Source organism: Pristis pectinata, chromosome 3, assembly GCF_009764475.1.
Source record: "Pristis pectinata isolate sPriPec2 chromosome 3, sPriPec2.1.pri, whole genome shotgun sequence".
Lineage (NCBI taxonomy): Eukaryota > Metazoa > Chordata > Chondrichthyes > Rhinopristiformes > Pristidae > Pristis > Pristis pectinata.
The window spans coordinates 94,778,117-94,800,218 of record NC_067407.1 but is presented as its reverse complement, the minus strand read 5'-3'; the positions used below and the strand labels follow the sequence as shown (position 1 = coordinate 94,800,218).

The 22,102-nt window shown below is 38.7% G+C and overlaps 1 protein-coding gene across 1 annotated transcript in view; it reads right to left on the bottom strand.

The window, feature by feature from the left end:
- Nucleotides 1–22,102, bottom strand: part of LOC127567749 (dystrophin-like) — a 358,665-nt gene that overhangs the window by 273,446 nt on the left and 63,117 nt on the right. Inside the window, 9 exon segments of the mRNA XM_052010734.1 lie at nt 861–1,011; nt 1,904–2,085; nt 5,113–5,316; nt 6,096–6,259; nt 9,849–9,964; nt 13,053–13,225; nt 13,445–13,537; nt 19,492–19,569; nt 21,487–21,579. Of these exon segments, the coding sequence (XP_051866694.1) occupies nt 861–1,011; nt 1,904–2,085; nt 5,113–5,316; nt 6,096–6,259; nt 9,849–9,964; nt 13,053–13,225; nt 13,445–13,537; nt 19,492–19,569; nt 21,487–21,579 (1,254 nt within the window).

Sequence of the window (22,102 nt, the reverse complement as noted above, 5' to 3'; positions counted from 1 at the left end):
GCTAACAATACTCCATCCCCAGTGATCCATCAAACAGAAGAGAACAATATTGTCATAGGAACTCCACTATCTCCTTACTCTTTCCACATGACATAATATCCTTACTTGAACATGTAGTCACTGTTGCTCTTCACTGTTTTGTCTAAAATTGACCAGCTAAGATCCTTGAGTCAGCAACACTACAAGAGCTGCATCAGCACCTTCCTATACAGCAGAATAGGTGATAATCATGCTGGCCCTATTCAAAGAGAATTGTTCCTAAGACGAAATAAAAAACAAGATTTTCACATTTTCAAGCTCCAAAAATCTTTAAGCTCCTAACTTGCAGACCGGACCAAATGAATAATCAACAGTAGCCAAAGTAGAACTATGGCATCAGCACTCTGAAAATAATAATCTTTAGCTGAAAAGCAAATTAAACTACACAAGCCTGTGCAAAACGAAACAGAAAAAATACCATTCCAAGTATAAGTTGATTAACTCTACACATTACAATACATGCTCCTGCACAAAGAAGAAGTGGTAACATTTTGGCCAACAGGAAAGACTGCAATGTGCAGGATCTTAATGGAGCAATAACGTGGATAAGAACAATGGAAGATGGCCCGATTGAGAGAGTTATTCAATCTACAATATGCCAACTAATTTATTTAACTGGGTGCCCGAATTTCCATGCATACGTACATGCAGGTTTAAAAAGGCCAAAAGCACTTGCAATTCTTCCACATATCACTAAAATAAGTCTTTGCTTATTTTCAGCTCAGGGTACAGTTGCCAAACAGCACTGCCACAAGCCATCACGCCAACTCTTATAATCTGTGGCTGGGAATTAGAGGGATGCCCAGATGGCTTGGACTTACTTTATGTTCCTCAATCTTTTCTTTGAAGGACTCCAGATCATCTCCTGTGGGCTGTGCTTCCATCTTTTGAATACGTTCTTCTGTCTGAGTCAGCCAATTTGATAGCTGTTGCAGTTGCTGCTGCTGTAATTCCATTAGTACCTCGTGAAGCCTGAGAAAAAATTGAATTTTTAATTGAAATATCAGAAAATGCATGTAGGTGCAAGACCCCTACCTTACTGAAGACAATGCAAGAACGGTAAAGTATTGCACTTAGTATCCTGATATCTCAAAAGTAATGCATGAAGAACTTTAAAACATGCCATACTACAAGTTGTGTTATTTCAAAAATAGACTGCTATATCACAAAATACTGCTTTTCATTTTCTAAATAGGAAATGCAAGCAACAACAGTATTGGCACCTGAGGTGCACGTCAATATTCCTAAAATTAAGTGGTGACATTAATGAGGGAAGGACTTCAACAGAGAGGCAGGAGAATCTGCATTTGTTCTCAGAGGGTTCAAGGAAAAACTTAGAGATGGTCAGTTTCATTAAGGGTTCTGATAAACAGCGTGATCACTGAAATGTTACTTCACAATATGTGACCATTCAATCTGAAGAGTCTAAAGAGCCGACAAAGCAGTAATGGGCCAAACAACAATCATTCTTTGATGCCGCTATAGCTGTAAACACGTATGTGGCTGAAGCATGCCTAGTTATTGCAGTCTGCAAGGATTTAAGTTCATGGATCAGTGAACAATCATCTTCAGGTAATCTATGACCTACAACTAATCACAGATATTTCTGTGCTAGCTTTTATTTCAAGGGGATAGTGCTTCAGATTTTAGAGTCAGTCTAGAATAAATAATGTCACCCTGGTGTTGGGTTCATTCAAGTCAGACACCTGCATGGCCATAGAAAGAGTTGAGCAACATTGTTTCCAAATTAATATTTAAAGTTGACATTTAATTATTAATTTAACAACTGTTTAAAATAATAATAATAATAATAATCTTTAGCTCCAAGGTTAAAGACATTTTATTAAGTCAGTTTACAACTTACTTGGCTTGTCTGTCCATGCTTTCAACTCTCAGCGCTTCCCATCGAGAATTGAGTAAAGTCATCTGCTCTCTAATCTCATCCTCCTCCTCTTCTGTTAGATTGGCCTGTGCAATGAGTTGATTTCCAGCCTGAAGTACATTACCCACATTACTCTGGTGAGCAGTCAACTCCATCATAAATGCCTGGACCAGAAAGGAGGAGAAAGGCAGTTAAATGGGATCTGCATGATCAACATAACCTACCCATTACTGAGCAAATTCCATCCACCAGTCATAGTGTCAAACAGCATGGAAACAGGCCCTTCAACCCAACTCATCCAGGTCGACTGAGTTACCCAGTGAGCTCATCCCACCTCCCTACTTTTGGCCCATAACCCTTTAAACCTGTCCAATCCATGTAATTATCTGGCTGGCTTTTAAATGTTACTAATGTGCTCACCTCAACCACTATTTCTGGCAGCTCATTCCAAATACGCACCACCCTTTGTGCGAAGAATCTGTCCTTAATATCCCTTTTAAATCCCTCGTGTCTCATCTTAAACCTACTCCCTCTTATTTTTAGCACCCCCTCCCTGGGAAAAAGAATGTACTTTCACCTTGCCTATGCCCCTCATGATCTTATATACCTCTATCAGGTCACCTCTCAATCTCCTATGTTCCAGGGAATACAGTCGACACAACCTCTCCTTGTAACTCAGGCCCCCAAGTCCAGGTAACATCCTGGTAAATCTATTCTGCACTCTTTTTAGTTGAATAATGTCTTTCCTATAACAACAGGATGACTAAAACACAATACTCTAAGTGCAGCCTCACCAACATCTTATATGACTGCAACACAACTTCCCAACTCCTATACTCAATGCCCTGACCGATGAAGTCTTGTGTGCCAAATGCCTTCTTCACACCCTGTCAACTTGTGACACTGCACTGTACTGTTGCCACAAAACAACATATTTCACATCATGTAGTCAGTGATAACAAATCTGATTCTAAAGTGCCTAGTTTGCTGAAAACAAAGACAAAATTACTATAAATTACAGAAATAGTGCAAGAAAAAAGGAATAACAAGGTAGTGTTCATGGACTGTTCAGAAATCTGATGGCAGAGGGGAAGAAGCTGTTTCTGAATCATTGAGTGTGGGTCTTCAGGCTCATATACCTCCTCCCTGATGATCAAAAAGAGAAAACGGCATGTCCCAGACAGCTAGGGTCCTTGAAGATGTCCTTGAAAGTGGGAAAGGTTGTGCCCATGATGGAGCTGGCTGAGACTTTAACCCTGTACAGCCTCTTGGAGCCTCCATACCAGACTATGATGCAACCAGTCAGAATGCTCTCCACTGTACATCTGTAGAAATTTGTAAGAGTCTTTGGTGACATACCAAATCTTCTCAAACTCCTAACGAAGTAGAGCCACTGGCGTGCCTTCTTCGTGATTGCATCGATGTGTTGGGCCCAGGATAGACCCTTGCACTCCTTGGTCCCAAATTCAAATGATGGAAGTCATCTCATGTCCATGGATAACTTCAACAAACATTTAACTGTATCTTAATTACATTGTCTTAATTTCATAAATATTGGGCTTTGCATAATTTTCCTTGAAAAGTTTTCAAACTAAATTGAAATTTTTATACTAATTGCTGGGTGGATTGCTTTAGGCAAATACCTATTTTTCATCAAAATCAACAGCAAGTATGGTTGAGTTGGCATTCATCAACAAATATGCCTCAATGATTCAACTACTTCCATTTACAAGCCCTCTGAATCAAGTTGTTCTTCCTCTTACTGAACCAATATTACTCACTTAGCCCTTGTATCTCTTTTCTCCTTTCATCTTGTCTGATTTCCCTGCATATTGGTTTTTTTTCCCCCAATTCTGATGAAAGATCATTATCTTGTGGTGGTGGGGGTGGGGGGGGGGGGTTAGGGGAGAGGTGGAATATGATCTGCAAGATTTAAGTAAAATCTCAGGCATTTTATCTGCAAGTATCAATGATCAATCCATGTAAAATTCCTGCATGACATTTTAACGCTAATATCAACCAAATTTTGAACCATTACAGTATTTATAAGCCTCCATAGATCATGGATCTCCATCGCAGCTTTTACTGTCTTGCTTTCCTTTTCAGGTGAATCCATAGTGATTCAAGTGTTTTAAATTCCACTCAATTACATATGCACATCAACTTGACCATTGAGTTGTTGCATATTCTTCACTACCACAGTGACAAAATATACTTGTGGAGCATAGAATTTACAACAATTATTTTAATAAAATAGCTTTTGCTAAACTAAAAAAATTATAATCTGTAAACTACTGTTATCATAAAATATTTTCTGGAGGTACTATTAAGGTGCTTGTCTTCAGTGTGATGTCCAGAGAGCAGGGAAGGGGATGGAATGGAAGCCTGCATTAACACTTAATATTTCCACATTTACTTCAGCATCTGTGCAACATACACATGTAAAGAAAATAAATTTTTCTCAGGGACAACAATATCATTCACAAAAACCTGGAATCACAACCCAATACATCTCACCCAACCATTAGGTATAATTACCTTGACAGAAAAGTGGAGAGGAGGGTGTGAAAATTAAGAGAAAATAACTTCAACCACATTCATTGCTGATCAACATATGCCAACACCACTTGGAGACATGCCAGAGCTCAAGAACGATTCATTAAACCTACCATCTGCATTTTTCTTTCCCTTTGTCAGGAATTAAGGCATTTTCTACATCAAAAGCTACTTACCAATACCACCTTGATGTCATAAAGAATCCCTGCTTAAAACAAACCTCTCTCAACTTCATGTACTTCAAGCCACATAACAATTCCAGACAACAATTCAAGTTATTTTGTATGATGTTAGGGTTTGCATGCAACAATTAAGCATTCCACTGGATTAGCCTCATTCAGAATTAACTCTTTTTGTCTTCTCAGGCAAAGTAAATTCAACATCAAGTACTGAGAACTTTCAACAAATTCTCTCTCCTGGAATCAGACTTAGATGAGTTGAGTAATGGCAACAGCACGTGAAGATATTCCAATTTTGTTAAAAGGAACTCCTCAAATCTTCATGTCTTCCAAGGAAAAAAATAGCAAGATAATGAATAAAGGGTGTGGTCCTTTAAATATTTTGTTTACTCTTCAATAAAACTTTCCTGCAATAATTTTATACATTTCTAATCATGATGCAGAATGTGTTTATACCTCATGAATGTGAAATTGCTCCTTCACCTCCTCAACATCAGTGGAGATGTCATTTTGCATCTGAAGAGTATCCTCAGCTGACAATAGCCACGTCAAGACCTCCTCCAGAACTGCCTGGTAACTGTCCAAGTCCACTTCCATCTCGGTCACTGTGCTGGGAGTTTCAGCTCCAGAGTTCAATGCCTCTTTTTCTGAGGTCACATCCTAATTAAAAAAAAACAAAATGAATGCTGTTTATACTGGTGGTTGTTCATTTATAAGTTGTGAACTTTCAAACATCTGTACAATTGAACATTTTCAACTGGGTTGGGATCTCAGCTGTAAATTTGGGTCTCCAAGCCTCTTGCCTCTGAGCTGAAAAGGTGTGCATGATAATGCCTTGTAACCCTCAAATAATCCACACACATCTCAAGTCATAGGTATGTCTTGGGTTTTCAATTTCAGTTTTACTGAACCAAGTTGATTGGGCTTCGAGACCCAGACACTTAAATCTCAAAACCCTTACTTGGCCTACAGGTGACTGTTTGGATACCCTCATTCATAACTTTATTTCAAAAAAGGTTCACCAACACCCATCTTCTATGATTAAGTCCCTAGCGCCTTAACCAGATACAATTAGTAACGGATCTAATACAAAACACAAGGGATTCAAAATTAAGAATTTGCTTAAGATTAATAATCCAGCAATTTAAAGACCATAACTCACCTCTATCATTCAAGCATGCCTCAGATTCTTGATTCTCTCTCTCTCTGAGGATCGCATGAATAGGTTTCTTTGTGTAATACCCAAACTGCAGATGGACCTGTGTTCTGCAGTATTCAAATCCTGGCTCAACACCAATCTCATCAGCAACATACCAGCTGAACAAGCCCAATCATGTTGAAGGACCAACTGGTTCAAATATTACAGCTGAGTAATTTTCAGCTCAGACCTCTCACTGCAGTGTATTTTATTAGCTGTGCAATAATAAGTAATCACTTACCAGCTGATGGGACGAAGGACCCTCTGCACATTCAACCTTGTATTGTCTTGGCAGAGTCTCCACTTCACGGATGGCTTCCATGGTGACTTGTTGAGGGAGCACCTCAAATAAAGATGTTACGTACATAATGATGGATTTCTTGTCAGGCAGAGGAACAGCAACATCTGAATTAACAATGAGATCCAAACAAAATTTCCATTACTCCACAGATGCAAAGTCAAACATGCCAGTTTATTTAACTCTGGACATTTATAGGGAACAAATCAACTTTAACCACTGCCACAAACATTTTCACCAGGCTCCTAGAGTCTAATTTAAGAGAGCTACACTAAGTGCACTAACAGTGCAGAAATGACTCATATTTTATTCTTTCACAGTGGGGTGGGGGGGAGGGAGGTTGTGATTGCTGTTGAGGATCTTTCATTTGTGGCTTACTGGGCCATTTCAGAGGGCAGTTAAGAGTCAAGCAACTCTATACAGCTACGCTGCTGCAGATAAACAAGTGGAGCATACTAATGAATCCTATTAAGATCTTCACTCAAGTTTGTCCTGTCAGCTCTCATGCCTGCTACTTTATTATTCTCTGCTCCCCTTCCTCTTTTACCTGCATCTTAAAAATTTATCACCAATTCTTCACAGTTCTGATGAGATGTCATTAACTCAAATGTTGCCTCATCCACAAATCATTCCCATCATTTCCTTTATATGACAACACAACTTATACCAGCATTTTATTCCAGATGTCATTAATTTAATTTAAATCCCAGGTCATTAGTTCATCTCTGGATTGCCAGCTCAATAAACTGACCACTATGCCATCATTTCCCCTCAGACAATTTCTGGATGAGTTTGATTTCTTTATCTAAGCAGCAGATACGGACCAATATTAGAGATTTGAAAGCCCATTATGTACAATAATAGGATGATTCATGAATCAATGCAAATGTATACTTGAACTAGACAGCTGTTGAATTTGGCACTCAAGATAGCACACACCACAGAGCCAGATCATACTGAACCCAGCCTGCCACCCAAGATGGAGTCAAGCAGCTAGTCGCACCGATATTATGTAGGCATCAGACGGTGCTGCTGCTGAAGCCAAGCCCCAAAACACCCTGACAGCCTTCGAGACAATGCAAATCTAGGAGCAAAGGTTTGTCACCTGTCAGAGCCTCAAGACTTCTTTTATTCAGTGACATTTAAAAACTATTAGAAATAATTAAAAGATGTTTTAGAAGCACACTAATGCCCTTTCAACTCAATGTAAACACTTAAGTTATATAATTGACCATCCATTCTTCAGGCCAGGAACAAAGTTAATCTCTGACCAAATGTCAGGTCTGACTGGTACAGGATCAGGCTGATTCCACACAAGTCCTGGACAAGTGGCAAAAGCTGAACACCAGTAGTTCTCTTTAGACATACCAACCATAGCCAGCTCAATTCAACACCTAGTTTAAAAGACAGATTGGTTCAGTATAAAGGTCACTTCTGCTATCAGCATCATCAAATCCTCTTCTGAATATTAATCTCACGAAAGATACAAGGTTGAACTGAAGGTTTTCAGTTCGAACTATAAATTATTAATTAAAATGCACATTCCTAATAATGGCAAAGAACAGATTATGAAGCTGTTTTATAAAAATGATAGCTTTAAATTGGATTGTTCAAAATTCCCTGAGTTTGGAAGAAGAGGACAGTTTCTATGAGGTGGAAAGAAGAATATATTGTACATCATTCTTTATCTCAGTCTCTATCGTGGATGAAGGTCATGACAGATTTACTGAGCAATATCCTCATATAAATTAAACCACTTAGAACTGAAAACAAAGAGCAAACATTTGGAACAATACAAATTCTGAGAATGAGTAAAAACAAAAAATGACTGATGTTTCTATGGAAGCATTTAATAATTTTCAGTGTCATAATGTCTCAATTGCCCTAAACATGACAATGCACTTGGGCAGTTTATTGTGGGAAGTCATGCATTTGAAAGAACGCATTACAAATTATTTTAGATTTTTACAGGAATACATCATCTTGGGTAATTTTTCAAAATCTTTGGATGCATGACTTGAAAACAATCTTGAAGTCACACCAACAGATCACATTTTGTAGTACCGCAACATTTAAATTGTGACTTTAATTATATCCATTTGTAGCTGAATGCAGGCCAAATAATCCAACACTAAAATACAATGGCTTCCCCATCTTCAATTGTAAAACTGAATGCAAAAAAAAAATTGCAGAGCAAAGACTACATTATTTTCACAGCTTAAATGCCATTGACCAACAACACTCCTCCAAAGTACAAGACGTAGTTACATACATTGATTTTACTGCTTTCAATGAATAAGACTGTGTTTAAACACTGGCATCCAGTCCATGCAGAGGAATGTCCCATGGACTGTTTTACAAGGAAGATTCCTTTAGCCAGCACTTTAAATGTATGAGAAATGAAGTACTCAAAACTGCTCACTGCAACCATTCAAAGCCACTTAAATGACTAAAAATAATTCTTGCCAAAGAATGCATCTATTTTTATGCCAAGTTGAACATTAATATCAAAATTTTAAACAAAGGCAGAAACGTTATGCTAAACTGCACTATACTCAGTATCCTAACATCCCATTAAGCTGGGAAGACCAAAGAGAAATCAGATAACAATTTTACTGTGCATGTGCAGCTATAAACTATTTCCAATAACTCAATATTGTCTCTCCTTGTGGCTGGCAAACGTGGCAGATCGCCCACCAGTGTTTTTTTTTGAAGTTTTCTAACCTTACGAAAAATACCTATATTTCTGTGTTCGTTTCGGATGAGGATATATTCAAACCACAAAACATCTTTTCTTGTTTCAGATGTATAATTTCTGTTTTTTCTACACATCATTCAATATTACATCACATTCTTGATCACGTGCTGACTGTGGCCAATCTATTCCAATAACTTCCAATCATGTTGCAGCTGCACAAAAGTTTGGTTAGGCCTCATGTGGAGTATTAAGTGCAATTCTTGTCATCCCATTAAAGGAACGATGTGGAGGCTTTGGAAAAGGTGCAAGTGTTGGTTCCCAGGATGCTGCATGGATTGGAAGGTATGAGCTATAAGGAGAGGTTGGACAAACTTGGATTCTTTTCTCTGGAGTGTTAGGATCTGAGGGAGACCTGATGCAGGTTTATAAAATTATGAGAAGCATAGAGTAGATAGTCACAATCATTTTCATAGGGCAGATACGTCAAATACTAGAGAACATGCATTTAAGGTTGGAGGAGGAAAGCTTAAAAGGAGACGTGCAGAGCAAGTTCTTTTTTTCCCCACTCAAAAAGTGGTAGGTGCCCGGAATGGGCTGGCAGGGGTAGTGGTTGAAGCAGATATGATAGTGGTGTTTAGGAGGCTTTTAGATAGGCACATGAATAAGCAGCAAATGGAGAGATATGGATCACGTGCAGGCAGAGGAGATATCGTTTGATTTGGCATTGTGTTTGGCATAGACACGGTGGGCTTAAGGGCCTGTTCCTGTGCTGTACTGTTCAATGTTCAATAATTCTATTAATCCATTATGAAACGATTCCTGAAAGAGGGTCAACAACCACCTCCAAATCTCACACTCAACTATCCATCTCTTCACTAAAACGGCCAAGTTAGAAAAACAGCAGAATGTGAATAGACCCACTTCTAATGAATCACAATGAGTTTGTTACACTTGTATATTGCACCTGAACCACAAACCAGCAACAAACAACAGCTTACCTTCAGGATCCAGCAGTTTCTCTATCCCTAGATGTTTCTTAGCTATATTGAAAGCATGTTCAAGCCGTCCCACCACAGTCATCTTAGTAACTTTATCCCAACTGAACAGACCTGGTCTGAAAGAGAATGAGTTTTAAAATAATGCTTATAACAAAAATATTGAAACACGGGTGGATAATTTTAAGTTATTTATTAAGCTGAGTAGCACCTCGGCATCAAGGGTCGATTACACCACATTCAGTACATTGGCTATTTTTAATTATAGGTAGTGCATACCCAAGGAATGTTAAAATTGAGGACCACAGACCAGCATCACCAACACCTCCACCCACAGTGCAAGCACACGTACAGACAGCAGCAGTGTTCAAACTGTGACAATCCTGTTCAAAAGGCCTGTGAAAAAATGTATTCCTGATACTGACCGATAAATAATCTGCACATCAATTCTGAAAGCAAAGCTACAGGGAGGTGAATTATAGATAATTTGAGAAATGTAGGTCAAAGGCCAAAGTCAAAAAGGGGAAGCTATTTACTCATCTATTATTTAATTTTCAGATATGGTTCTTATTAGTTTCTCACATCTATATGCAAAAAATTCCACAAAAACTGGACAACATCCTCCTGTTAAGATACAAATAAATATAAATAAAAATAATTAAATTACCGCCAATGTAGTCTGTCTGAATCATTCCCCCATTTATTATATAAAAAACAATTGTGTGGGGCTAATTATTTAGTGCAATTTCCTTTAAATTAATCCATTCTATTTAAACTCACAAAAAGTGCAACTCTCTACATGCCTGCACCAGTTTTATTTTTAAAAAGGAGTAATTCATCAAAGATAGCAGTAAAGAAAACCTTTAACCCAAACAGAAATGTGAGAACTCAGCCAGTCAAGCAGCATCTGTGGAAAGAGAAACCAGATTATGTTTCAGGCCAGCAATGCTTCCAGAGCTAGGGGAATCGTCGAGGGCTTACAGTTTGCAAAATACAGCTTTAATTTAAGACAAAAGACAGATCAGGTGGTAAGGAGCACAAGATTTTCCATGGACTTTTTTTTACAGTGGACTGTAAACACTCCACTCTTCTCTTTGTTCTGAGCAAGGGTCACCAATCTGAAACCTTGACTGGTTTCTTTTACCACAGATGCTGCTTGGCTGACTTGAGTTTTTCCAGCATTTCTGTTTTAGTTTCAGATTCCAGGATCTGCAGGTTAGTTGCTTTGTAAATCTTTAGCTCAAATGGCAATCACCAAATGTAGTAAAAATATCATCTTATTTTTGGTTTCGTGAAACTACCAAAACAAATCTAGACTGATGTTTAAACCAATTCACATGACAAAGACTAGAGCTTCACTGCTCAGTAAAGTTCAAGTTCAAACAGTGATCTACGTTAAATAGAGTACAGCCTGTTAATATTTGGGGCATTTCAGCTGCCTAGGGGTTTGAGAGGGGCAAAACTGGCAAGGCTCTCATTCCTATCCAGCGACCATCATGAGAAATAACTGGTCTGGTACAGCAATTCGAACGCGCAGGAACACAAGAAGCTGCAGAGAGTAATGGGCTCAGCCCAAAACATAACAGGCACATCCATCCCCACTATCGGTAGTATTTACAAGAGGCACTGTCTCAGGAAGGCAACATCTATCATTAAAGATCCCCACCATCCAGGCCATGCCATCTTCTCACAGCTACCATTAGCAAGAGGCAGAGAAGCCTGAAGTCCCACATCACCAAGTTGAAGAACAGCTACTTCCCTTCAACCATTCAGTTCTTGAACCAACTGGCACAACCCTGACACTATGAGCACTTTGATCACTTTGCACTACAATGGACTTTTTTTTTTGTTCTTGTGTTCTTTCTTGTAGAAGTTGTTTATAGTTTGTTTAACTTATGTTCTTCTTGTGAATGCTACTTATATGATGCTATGTGCCTGTGATGCTGCTGCAAGTAAGTTTTTCATTGCACCTGTACATACACGTACTTGTGCATATGAGAATAAACTTGACTTTGAACTGCAGGTTGAGACAGAATCAGTCTCAGGTATGATTCCACCCAGTTACATAATCAGTCAACGTCCACCATAATGACACTTTGTACAATGTTGTTGCAAAGGAGAAAGAAAAAAGAAATGGTCATTCTCTACCTTGTAGTCCATGTAACCAAATAAACAAACATTAGACATTTGGAATTTCTCACACTGCGCTCTCAAAGACCGCACTACAAAGTGAGAAACCGTACCCAAGAACAGATGCCATTTAGCCATGTTAACATGCTCCATGTTTGAACAGAAGACCTAGACCCTACCTACCAGGTACATCATATGGCCTCAAACTACTTTTATGACTGAGGATGTCAGTTTGGCTATGATAATAGTCTGTAAGATCACAAACAAATTTACTAACAGTGAACAGACAAAAAAGACCGTTTAGACAAACAGGCTCTCAGCAATCTCCAAACTTATCTCTCTCAAATGTAAAAAAAACAAATAAAAACTTCATATTGCCCACAGGATTTGACCAGAACCTGCTAAAAAAAAGTATGCCATCCTGCCAACAGCCATACATGGAATTCCAAACAAAAAAGAACTCCATCTCTGAAAAACAGGTCTGTGACTTGGATCTAATTTCAATATCCATAGTAGCTTGACCAGAACAAAGAAAACAAACAATGCTCTCTGCACTCAAATAAAAATGCCAGATACTTAAGACACAGAAAATGTTTGTGTTTCTGCTGAATGCCTTAACCTCTCTGCCTGGAAACAGATTAACCTGCTTCAAACTAACATCTGAGATAAACTGAAATGATTTTTCAGCCAAGGATAACAGTAATAAACATTTGAATATCCAAACATTCCTCAATTATACTCATTGATTTGCATCAGATAGGTTGGATCATTCTTCAACTCAATCTACATGCGCACCAAAAGAAAGTAAAATAAGAAAATTAATAATGTTTCAAATTTGCCATGTAAAGAACAATGAAATATAATTCTAACTAGTATAAGATCAATTGAATTTCACTTTTGAGGCATTACTATTCAAGGCTGCAGCCTGCTGTCAGAATTTATAGGTATCTTTTTACAACCAAAAGGAACTTTGCCAAGGTCTTAAAAGGCATATTTTCAAGCAGTCATCATTTGGTGCCACATAAACCTGAAATGCTCCAGTTCATATGACATGTGGAATTATTGACTGATACTTACTTGTGCCGATGAAGAATAGCATTGAAAGCAAGTCCATCGGCCCAGCTTGTTGTAAAATTGATAACATTGACTTGTTTGTAGGGACGGGTTGATTGGCGAACCCAGCTGAGCAAAATCTTCTCACTGTTTGTCTGCTGTAGATCTGACATTATAGCTTTCATTATATCTTTGACCTAAATGAAATATTTTACAATTAGTCTTGTTAAAGCAATTCACAAAGATGATTCAAGCTAAAGCTATTCACTACCTCTGGCAGAAGACATTCAAGTAAAGAACATCTGCTTGGACTGCTGATTATTACATGCATATTCAATTCCCAGGGATCATCTGTGTGATGGATGTCTTCATTTCAGCAGTAGAACCTGCATTGCATCCCAAAATTCTTTACTCACCTGCCAATGTAGAATGATGCTCCAAATGAGCCCAAGTGTCAGTTTACGATTTCCATCTACAATATCAGTTCCACCTATATTTACCAGCTCCACCTGGCAAAGGAAAGAAAAAAGTTGCATCACGATGAAGTATAATTTAAAATGCAAAAAGGTCTACATCAAACATATTAGTGGGCCAGAATGACAATCCGACTCACTCTAAGATGAGTCATGCAGAGGAAGAAACTCCAACCTTCAAGCTCTTCAACCACATTCTAAAAAATAACCCATGGAACCCAAAAGTAGAGCACCAAGTTGCTGCAGCTTCCCAGATACAGTGGGAATCTGGGTACTCAATCTGTTAAGATAGGCACAGGCTCTAACCTGAGAGAAAGCAGGAAGAAGCTTCAAAAAATATGTAAGTTACCTTTACTTAAATGTATTTAATTGTAAATTCAGAACAAATGCATGATTTTAAATAAATGCTTTCTTAGTTGTATTTTAAATTTGTTATCTAGATTTATACAAGGCATCTTTATTTTGTGATTAGTCATTTATCATTTTGAATATTTTTCAATATTTGTAAATTTTAGAGACAGTCAATGCTTTGACATGTAAGCCATCAGACAATCAGGCTGCTGCCACAGGCAAGGGTCATTGGGGAGGGGCAAGCACGTGCGGTTCACAAGCCACTCGTGCCTGACCGAACAATCCTGCCAGTCTGATGGTGCATGCCACTGGTCGACATCTCTCACGAAAGGCAGCAGTGTTATCCATTTTAGGGTAATCTCAAAGGAGAGCTGTACCTTGGTATTAAACTGCCTTTCAAGAGGAGCGTTACCAGACCTCAACCAATTTTACCAGACAAGTGATTTAGCAAAAGTGGACAGAAAACCTAGCTCAGAACAATATTGGAATTTATCACGGAGATTTAAGGGACTCATGGTAAACATGCTCCCACAACAGATAATAACTTAGATACAGGATAGGTTACAGCAAAGCTAGGTTTATGCAACACATCAGGAGCTGGAAGAGCATAGTAAGTGCAAGAATGAAATCAGAAGGGAAATTAAGCAAGCAAAGAGCAGGTGTTAAATATTAGGAAGTAAAATTCAAGAAAATCAAATCACATTTAATGTAACAAAGTGCAAGAGGACAAGCAAAACAACTGCAGGGCCTATTATGGATCAAAGATATAACCCATATGGGGGTGCAAGATAACAAGGTTCTTTATAAATACTTTTTGATTGTTTCAAAAGAAGGGCATTATGCCAAATGTTTTAGTTAATGTGAACAAATGTGAAATAGTGGATGGGATAAATGCTCTAAATGGAAGTACTAAGGGATTACCTTTGAACCCGGGCAAATTACCAGCTTCAGATAAAATGTATCCCAGGCTGTGGAAAGAGTAAATTATTGTGGCTTTGTCTGCAATTTTTCAATCCCAATTTGGAACAGTCCAACAGTAATCAAAAGGAAGCATTTAAGGTTTGATCAGATGTCTTTCACGAATTCCAAAAATCACAGTCCTTGAACTAATCATCTGAATAATCACCAAAACAACATGACAGTTCAGTTTGCCCTCTGAAATATTGAACCCAAAATTCATTACTCATTTCCTTTTCAAATTATAATTTAAAAACTTCATAAATGTTTTAAACCAACGTTAAGTTACAAAGCTCTCAAACTCTGTCTACAATGTCACTGCAGGAATTAGAGTTTCAAAAAAATATTCTTTTTGGGATGGAATCGGCAGGTGGGAATGGAAAATGCAATATCCAATCAGATGTCCTGAAAAACTCATTGGTAATATGCCTTTCAACCAATACAAAGTGAGGGGAAAAAATGAAGGAGTAGAATTTGGAAATGGAGTGTTAAACAGTTCTTCTTTCACATGTGCATTTAAACATAGGTTCAGAAAATATCTGATACAAGCAAGCAGCATCAAAAATTTGTTACATCAGGCAAAGTGTTTGTGAACATGCATATGATTTTAATTTGCAGACCAAGATCTATCAGGAACAACACAATACCTACAATTGCAAAATATAACCAAGCTCTTAGCCTAACATCAAACTCCAACGTGCATCTTATTATTTTGCTAATATAACTCGGGAGGAGTGGGTTATTTAGTCCCTTGTCTTTTCTACCAATCCATGAAATCATGATTGATTTGCCAACAAATTTTATTTGCTTGCCTTAACCCTTAATATCCTATGGTTAAAAGAAAACATGCAAAATAACTGACTAACGTCAATGCCGCAAACATGAGTTCCAAACTTTTGCCACCTTTACATGTAGAATTATTTCCTAACCCCTCCACAAGCACCTGGCTCTAATATTTCAATGATTACTCCTAGGCCCTAGACTCTGCAGCCAAGGACAAGAATTACACTCACTATGCCTCCTCAGTTTCCATATCTTAGAACTGTTTTAAATAAGTCCTTAATCTTCTAAATGACAGGGACTACAACTCATTTGTTTAATTACTCTTTCCAAATTAACTCTTCACATTTCAGGGCAACACAACCTTCTTCATGTGTAGACTATTCAGTATTCCAGCTGTGAGCAAACCAGAGTTTTGTACAAACTTGATGTCATTTCTACAGCCCAGCATTCCAACAAATTGGAGAAACAAAGGACTGCAGATGTTGGAATCCAGATGAAAAACACAATGAGATGCTAGAGGAACTCAGCAGGCCAGGCAGCATCCGTGAAGGGTCCTGACCCGAAACATTGACCGCCTGCTATTCTCCATGGATGCTGCCTGGCCTGCTGAGTTCCTCCAGCATCATCGTGTTTTTTCATTCCAACAAATAATTTTTATTACTTTCTACATCTGCCCTTAGTAAGTTAATAATCCAGGTCTGTCAGCCCCTGTCCTCAGTTCTCTCTATCTGCCATAAGCTACCTATAAGCTATCTTTTTTTGTTAAACCAACCATCCACATCCCTCTAACTCATTGGCCTTGCCTTTCACCAATATACGAACACATTGGCTCTGATCTCTCACGTATTCATTTTTGAATTCCTCCTACTAGCCACATGTTGACTAACGTGCAAGTAGATGCTCCCAATCCACTTTAAAAGTCCTGTCTTAATACACTGAAATCAGCCTTCCCACATACAGAACCTGAAGTTCCAGTCTATTTTTATCCCCTCCCAAAACAACCTTGAAACTTAGAATTATATTCACTATCTCAGAAATGCTCTCCCACTGCCTCTCCAACCACTTGCCCAGTTATGTTCCCAAAGATTAAGTCCAGTACCAACCCTTCTCTGGAAGATCTGTCTATGCACCAACTCAAAAATCTCTCCTGGATGCACTTTAAAAATTCCACCCCCTCTAAGTCTTTCACACCAAGGTGATTCCAGTTAATAATGGGAAAGATGAAATCCCTGACTGATTCTGACCTTTTTTTAATCTCACTTTTGTTATTTGCCTGCGTATCTGCTCCTCTATTTCCCACTGACTACTTGAAGGTCAGTCATACATTGCCAACCAAGTAATTGCCTGCTTTTTGCTTCAAAGCTCCACCTAGTCTCACTTGAAATAACCTTGAGGGATATCACTATTCCTGACAGAAGGATACCCTTAAATGCCACTTCTATACACTCCACCCTGTCCTGCCTGTAGATTCTATAGCCTGGAATGATGAGCTGCCAGTGCTTCCACCTTTCAGCCACATCTCTGTGATGGAAGCAATATCATAATCCTATGAATTAATCAATACCCTCAGTTCATTTGCCTTTTACACCAGACTCCTTAAGTCAAAATCAACGCAATCCAGACTTGCATTCCAGAGTTTAAATCTCTCCTTGGTAGCAACAGCTGTGTGTGATCTTCTTGTACGTTTTGCTTTCATTTAGTTTCACGTTGTCCTTAATTTTTCAGTAGTCTTTGACATTTTGTTTTAAGTAGACGACTTCAATTTCCAAGATAAACTCATTCTGCATTACATGAACATCTTTTCTTAATAACTCCCATTTGTTTATCTTCTTAGACATGAATGGACTTTCCCAATTTAGTTAAGTTTTATTGAAATCTATAATCAAATGTAGCTGTTTTGCAATTCTTCCTTTTCAAACTGTGCGGTGAACTCAATCAAGGTATGATTACTAGTAGATAATGGTCAGGCACCATTGCACTTTTAAATATGGTTCATTATTTATCAACTCCAACATGACCTGTCCCCTTCTTGATTTTAGGATATACTGCTGCAGAAAATTATCTTGAATACCCATGAAATGTGCTGCATTTCAGACAAGCTAACCTATTTGCCTCAATCTATATGAAAGTAAAAGCCCCTTTGCTATTAAAACACAACCTTTTAAAAAGCTGACAACTGACAAGTTAAAATTTATTCTGTCCCCGTGTCTTGGGCTTTCATCATTGTAAACTATCCTAAGGATTTATGGGCAACACTGGTGCACAGCAGGCAGCTTCAGGAATCTCAACAAGGGGTGACCTGATAAGATACATACAAAATTATGAGGGGCATTGATAGGCTAGATGGTAAATATCTTTCACCTCTGGTGGGGGGGTCTAAGACAGGAGGACACAGGTTTAAAATAAGAGTTAGGAGGCTGAGGGGATCTGAGGAGGATATTTTTTCCCCCACCCAGAGAGTGGTTGGAGTCTGCAATGCACTGCTCGAAGAGATGATGGAGCAGAAACTTTCATAACATTTAAGCAGCATCTAGACAAGTAATTGAACTGCCAAGGTATTGAAGGCTACGTACCTAACACGGATAAATGGGATTAGTGTACACAGGTAAAACAGGCAGCATGGACATGATAAGCCCAAGGGCAGGTTTTTGTGCAATACAACTCCATGACTACTTAAATCAATCTTTCTATTAATTTATTAATTTGCATACATCTAAAATCATTGACATGAATTAATCTTGGTGTCTTCATTTACAATTAATCTAATAAATTGGCCAAAGCACTAACAGTATCCTTTTTAAAATCTTTGGAGCCCACAAATTCCAAACACATGAAACAAATACAACTCAGTGGCTTGGGCTTTAAGCTCTGGATCATCAATTTGAACAGCTCTGGATCAGAGCATATAAAAATTTGATTCCCAGAAACTGCATGTGGACAATGTACCAACATTTTAAAAATGGCAACAATACTAAATCAAACATTAGAGACACGACAGACTTCAGGTGCTGGGATCTGGAGGAACTCAGTTGGTCAAGCAGCATCTGTGGAGGCAAAGGGATAATCGACGTCTCGGGTTAAGACACTGCATCAGGACTGAGAATGTAGAGGGGAGATAGCCAACAAAGAGAGGTGAAAGGTAGGGGTGAGGCATTTTAGAAGAACAGAATTTCATATTTCACCTTGTTAGTTCACAGCCCAATGGTATGAACATTGGACTTTCCAACTTCAAGAACCAACATTCCCTGTGCTCCTTTCTCTCTCCTTGTGATTCCAACCCAGAGTTCCCCCACCCCCCTCCAACAACCCCCGAGTCACCTAGCTTTATTACCCTCCCCCACCAGGTTTCATCTGGTTATCACCCACACACTACGGCTTCTGATTCTCCAGTCCTGTTCCCCAACTGGTTCCATCTGTCCATCACCCCTCCTTTATCTGCTTCCAGTTATCACCTGATTTGGTTACTTATTTATCAGATTCTGTATCTGAAGCCTCACTTCCACATCACCTTCCAGCCTCTGTCCCTACCTCCATCCTCCTGTCCACAACCACCCCCCAACCTGGCTCCATATGCGCCCTTTTTCTCTTCCCTTTATCAATCTCTAACTGCCACCCACTGTCTCCTGACTTCACCCCTTCATTCCCCCAACCCCCCCCATTGGCTGTATCTGCCCATCTCCCTCCTCATCTGGTTCTACCTATCACCTGTCAGCCCCTGCCTCACCCCTCCCTCTCACCTCTTTATACTGGCCATCTCCCCTCTACACTTGCAGTCCTGATGCAGGGTCTCAACTGACGATGTCAACCATCCCTTTGTCTCCACAGATGCTGCTTGACCCACCGAGTTTCTCAACAGTTTTTGATTTGTCAAAGATTAATCCTTTAAAGCAATGACTCACATTATTTTGCTGCAGAACATGCAGAACTCTGTTGACATTGTTGAGAGCATGTACTCTGGTTGTGCCACGTTCTTTGGTCTGTTGGAGGATGAGATATTTTAACAAAGACAAAAAGCAAATTCAAATGGAGACTATGAAACAATTCAACCAAATCACAAATTGGATTAACTTTAGTAACAAAGATCCCAAACTTGCCCCTATTGTATTGGAACTGAGCAACACAAACATTGCTGTTAAAATGTTCAAACTGCAAAACATGCAGCAGTTACTTAACATCCCTCTATGCAGTCAAACCCAGCATAAAGTGCTTTGCAAAGAGACAAAACACAAGCAAGGATCAAAAAACTTCCAATTGCCACACAGCTGTTTCCATAGTTTTGCATTTAAAATCTCCTCACCTCGACAGAAAATGTATAGATTTTCAAGTGATAAGACAACATTCACACACAGGTTTAGAAAACTATTTATTACTGATCACACCAATGAAAATGAAGAGAAAGATACCAAAAAACGTTCCAAATTAGTGTGGAAAAAGCAACCTAAATGGAATTTATGCAGACACATTATAATTAGATGGAGTACACGAAGCTGTAGCCAAACCAAAGTGCAGCAGACTTCAGAGAAGGTCAATAAAGTCCAAGAGAGCTCAAGCAGCATGCACATCAAATCACGAAACACCACCTTGAAAACTGAATCCCTAAGATGATGACTTAAATTCAGAAAATCCGCTCTACAGAGACAAAGTGAAAACAAAAACTAACCTCAAACACAGTTAAAGAGATAGGGTAGAATCTGTGCATGGAACACGGTATCAAAAAGATGGATGATACAGTCAAACTTAAAGCCAAACTTTACTGATCTCTTTTAATCTGCATAAAAGATTTAAGTTGATGCATTGTGAAGTCAAGGAGTGGCTCTGCTTTCAGGAAAAAGGCATTTCAAGAACAGCAAGGACTGGAATAATGAAAGGATGATCCAAAAAACTGCATCATAGGTGAATGATGGGTCTGGCCGCTTATTACAGAATTAATTTTTATTGAAGCCAGTTGAGTGGGGGCTTGACTTGTGATTTAGGGACTTGACTTGTGATTTAGGGACAACGGTAGCCTGCCAAGAATCAATCACCCAGGTCCACACACACACACACACACACACACACAAAGAATAACTTTCTCACAGAGGTACCAAGTGGCCTTCAGCTGACAAGCAATTGACACTCAACAGCAGGCAGCATCTTCAGGAGTGGATGCAAGAGGAATTAAGTGAATGGAGAGGAAAATAACTTAAGCACACAGAGGAAGTGTGGGCAAATGCTGAACCAATTCCCATTTGTGGAAATGTCTGCATCATACAAGCCTTTGAACGAAAAGCAGCCACCCATTTGCCAAACGGGGTTCCAGTTCCACACCAACACACACAGGGATCAAATTAAAGTAATTTATAATCAAGAATTTTATTACTTCTTGATGAACATTATCTGTCACAATGGTGGAAACACACAATCTGGATTCAACACAATTGTTTCTAACTTGTGAGAGAGAAATGTATATTTGGTGAACTATGAACCCGGTGAGTTAGATTATCACGACTGGTGCCACAAAATACCTTTAAACAAATACAAAAAAATTAAATTGCTCAGAAAAAAGTTTCAACCTAAAAACATTCTTCTTCAATCTAAACATTCTCATCCCTTTCAACTTTAATCTAACCGGCAAGAGTCAATGGAAATAACAATCACAGCTGGAGAATTTTTTTTTAAACTGTCTCCAGCTAGCCCTCAGAGATATTAATCTGCAAAACTAGACTGTCTCTATCTAAAACCTTCTGAAGCCTTAAGTATTAGAGTATGAAGTCCTGTGGCCTGATCAAAAAATACGATTAGGCAAGGCATCTCTGTACCTACATATCAGCTAGAGTAAAGATGGTATCATTGTTATACTTATTTTGTATGGTAAATACAGCATGTGTGCAGCTAGTAAAATGAAAATTCCTCACAAACACGTGTCCTGTGAGCCCTTCCAGAAGATCTAAGAGTTTTCTGCCATCTCGGAGGTCATCAAATAAATCCTTGATTGGTAGTTTTCCATTCTGCAGCAGAAACACACAAAATTTAAAAAAATACTCATTTTAAACAACATTCTGCAGAAATGCCCGTCCTCAGAACTTATATCCATCTGCTTCAGATCATCACAGCTTGATCTTGGGAAAGTATGCAAGTTCATTTATGCTTGATTCCCACTGATAGCATATTTTTAAGACCACTGTACAAGCCTTATTCCTAATGCATCTGAGAAACTACGTAACAGAACTGATAAACACAGCTTCTCACTCACCTAAAATTTATCACTGCAACACTATTTTGCCATTACTTATGAAATATCGCAATGAAACTGCTTTTTACAAGCACAACAAGAGTCTTGATACCTGAGCAGGAGTACTGTTGGTGTTAGTTTCCAAATCAGAACTTGGTTTATTTGAACGGGCTTTTGATTCAGCAATTTCTTGTCAGCATACAGTTAATGATTTGCACCAAGAGATTAAAAATTAAGCCCATAATTTATTTCAATGCAATCACACACCTGCCTGCAAAGCAGAACTTGGTTTCACAAAT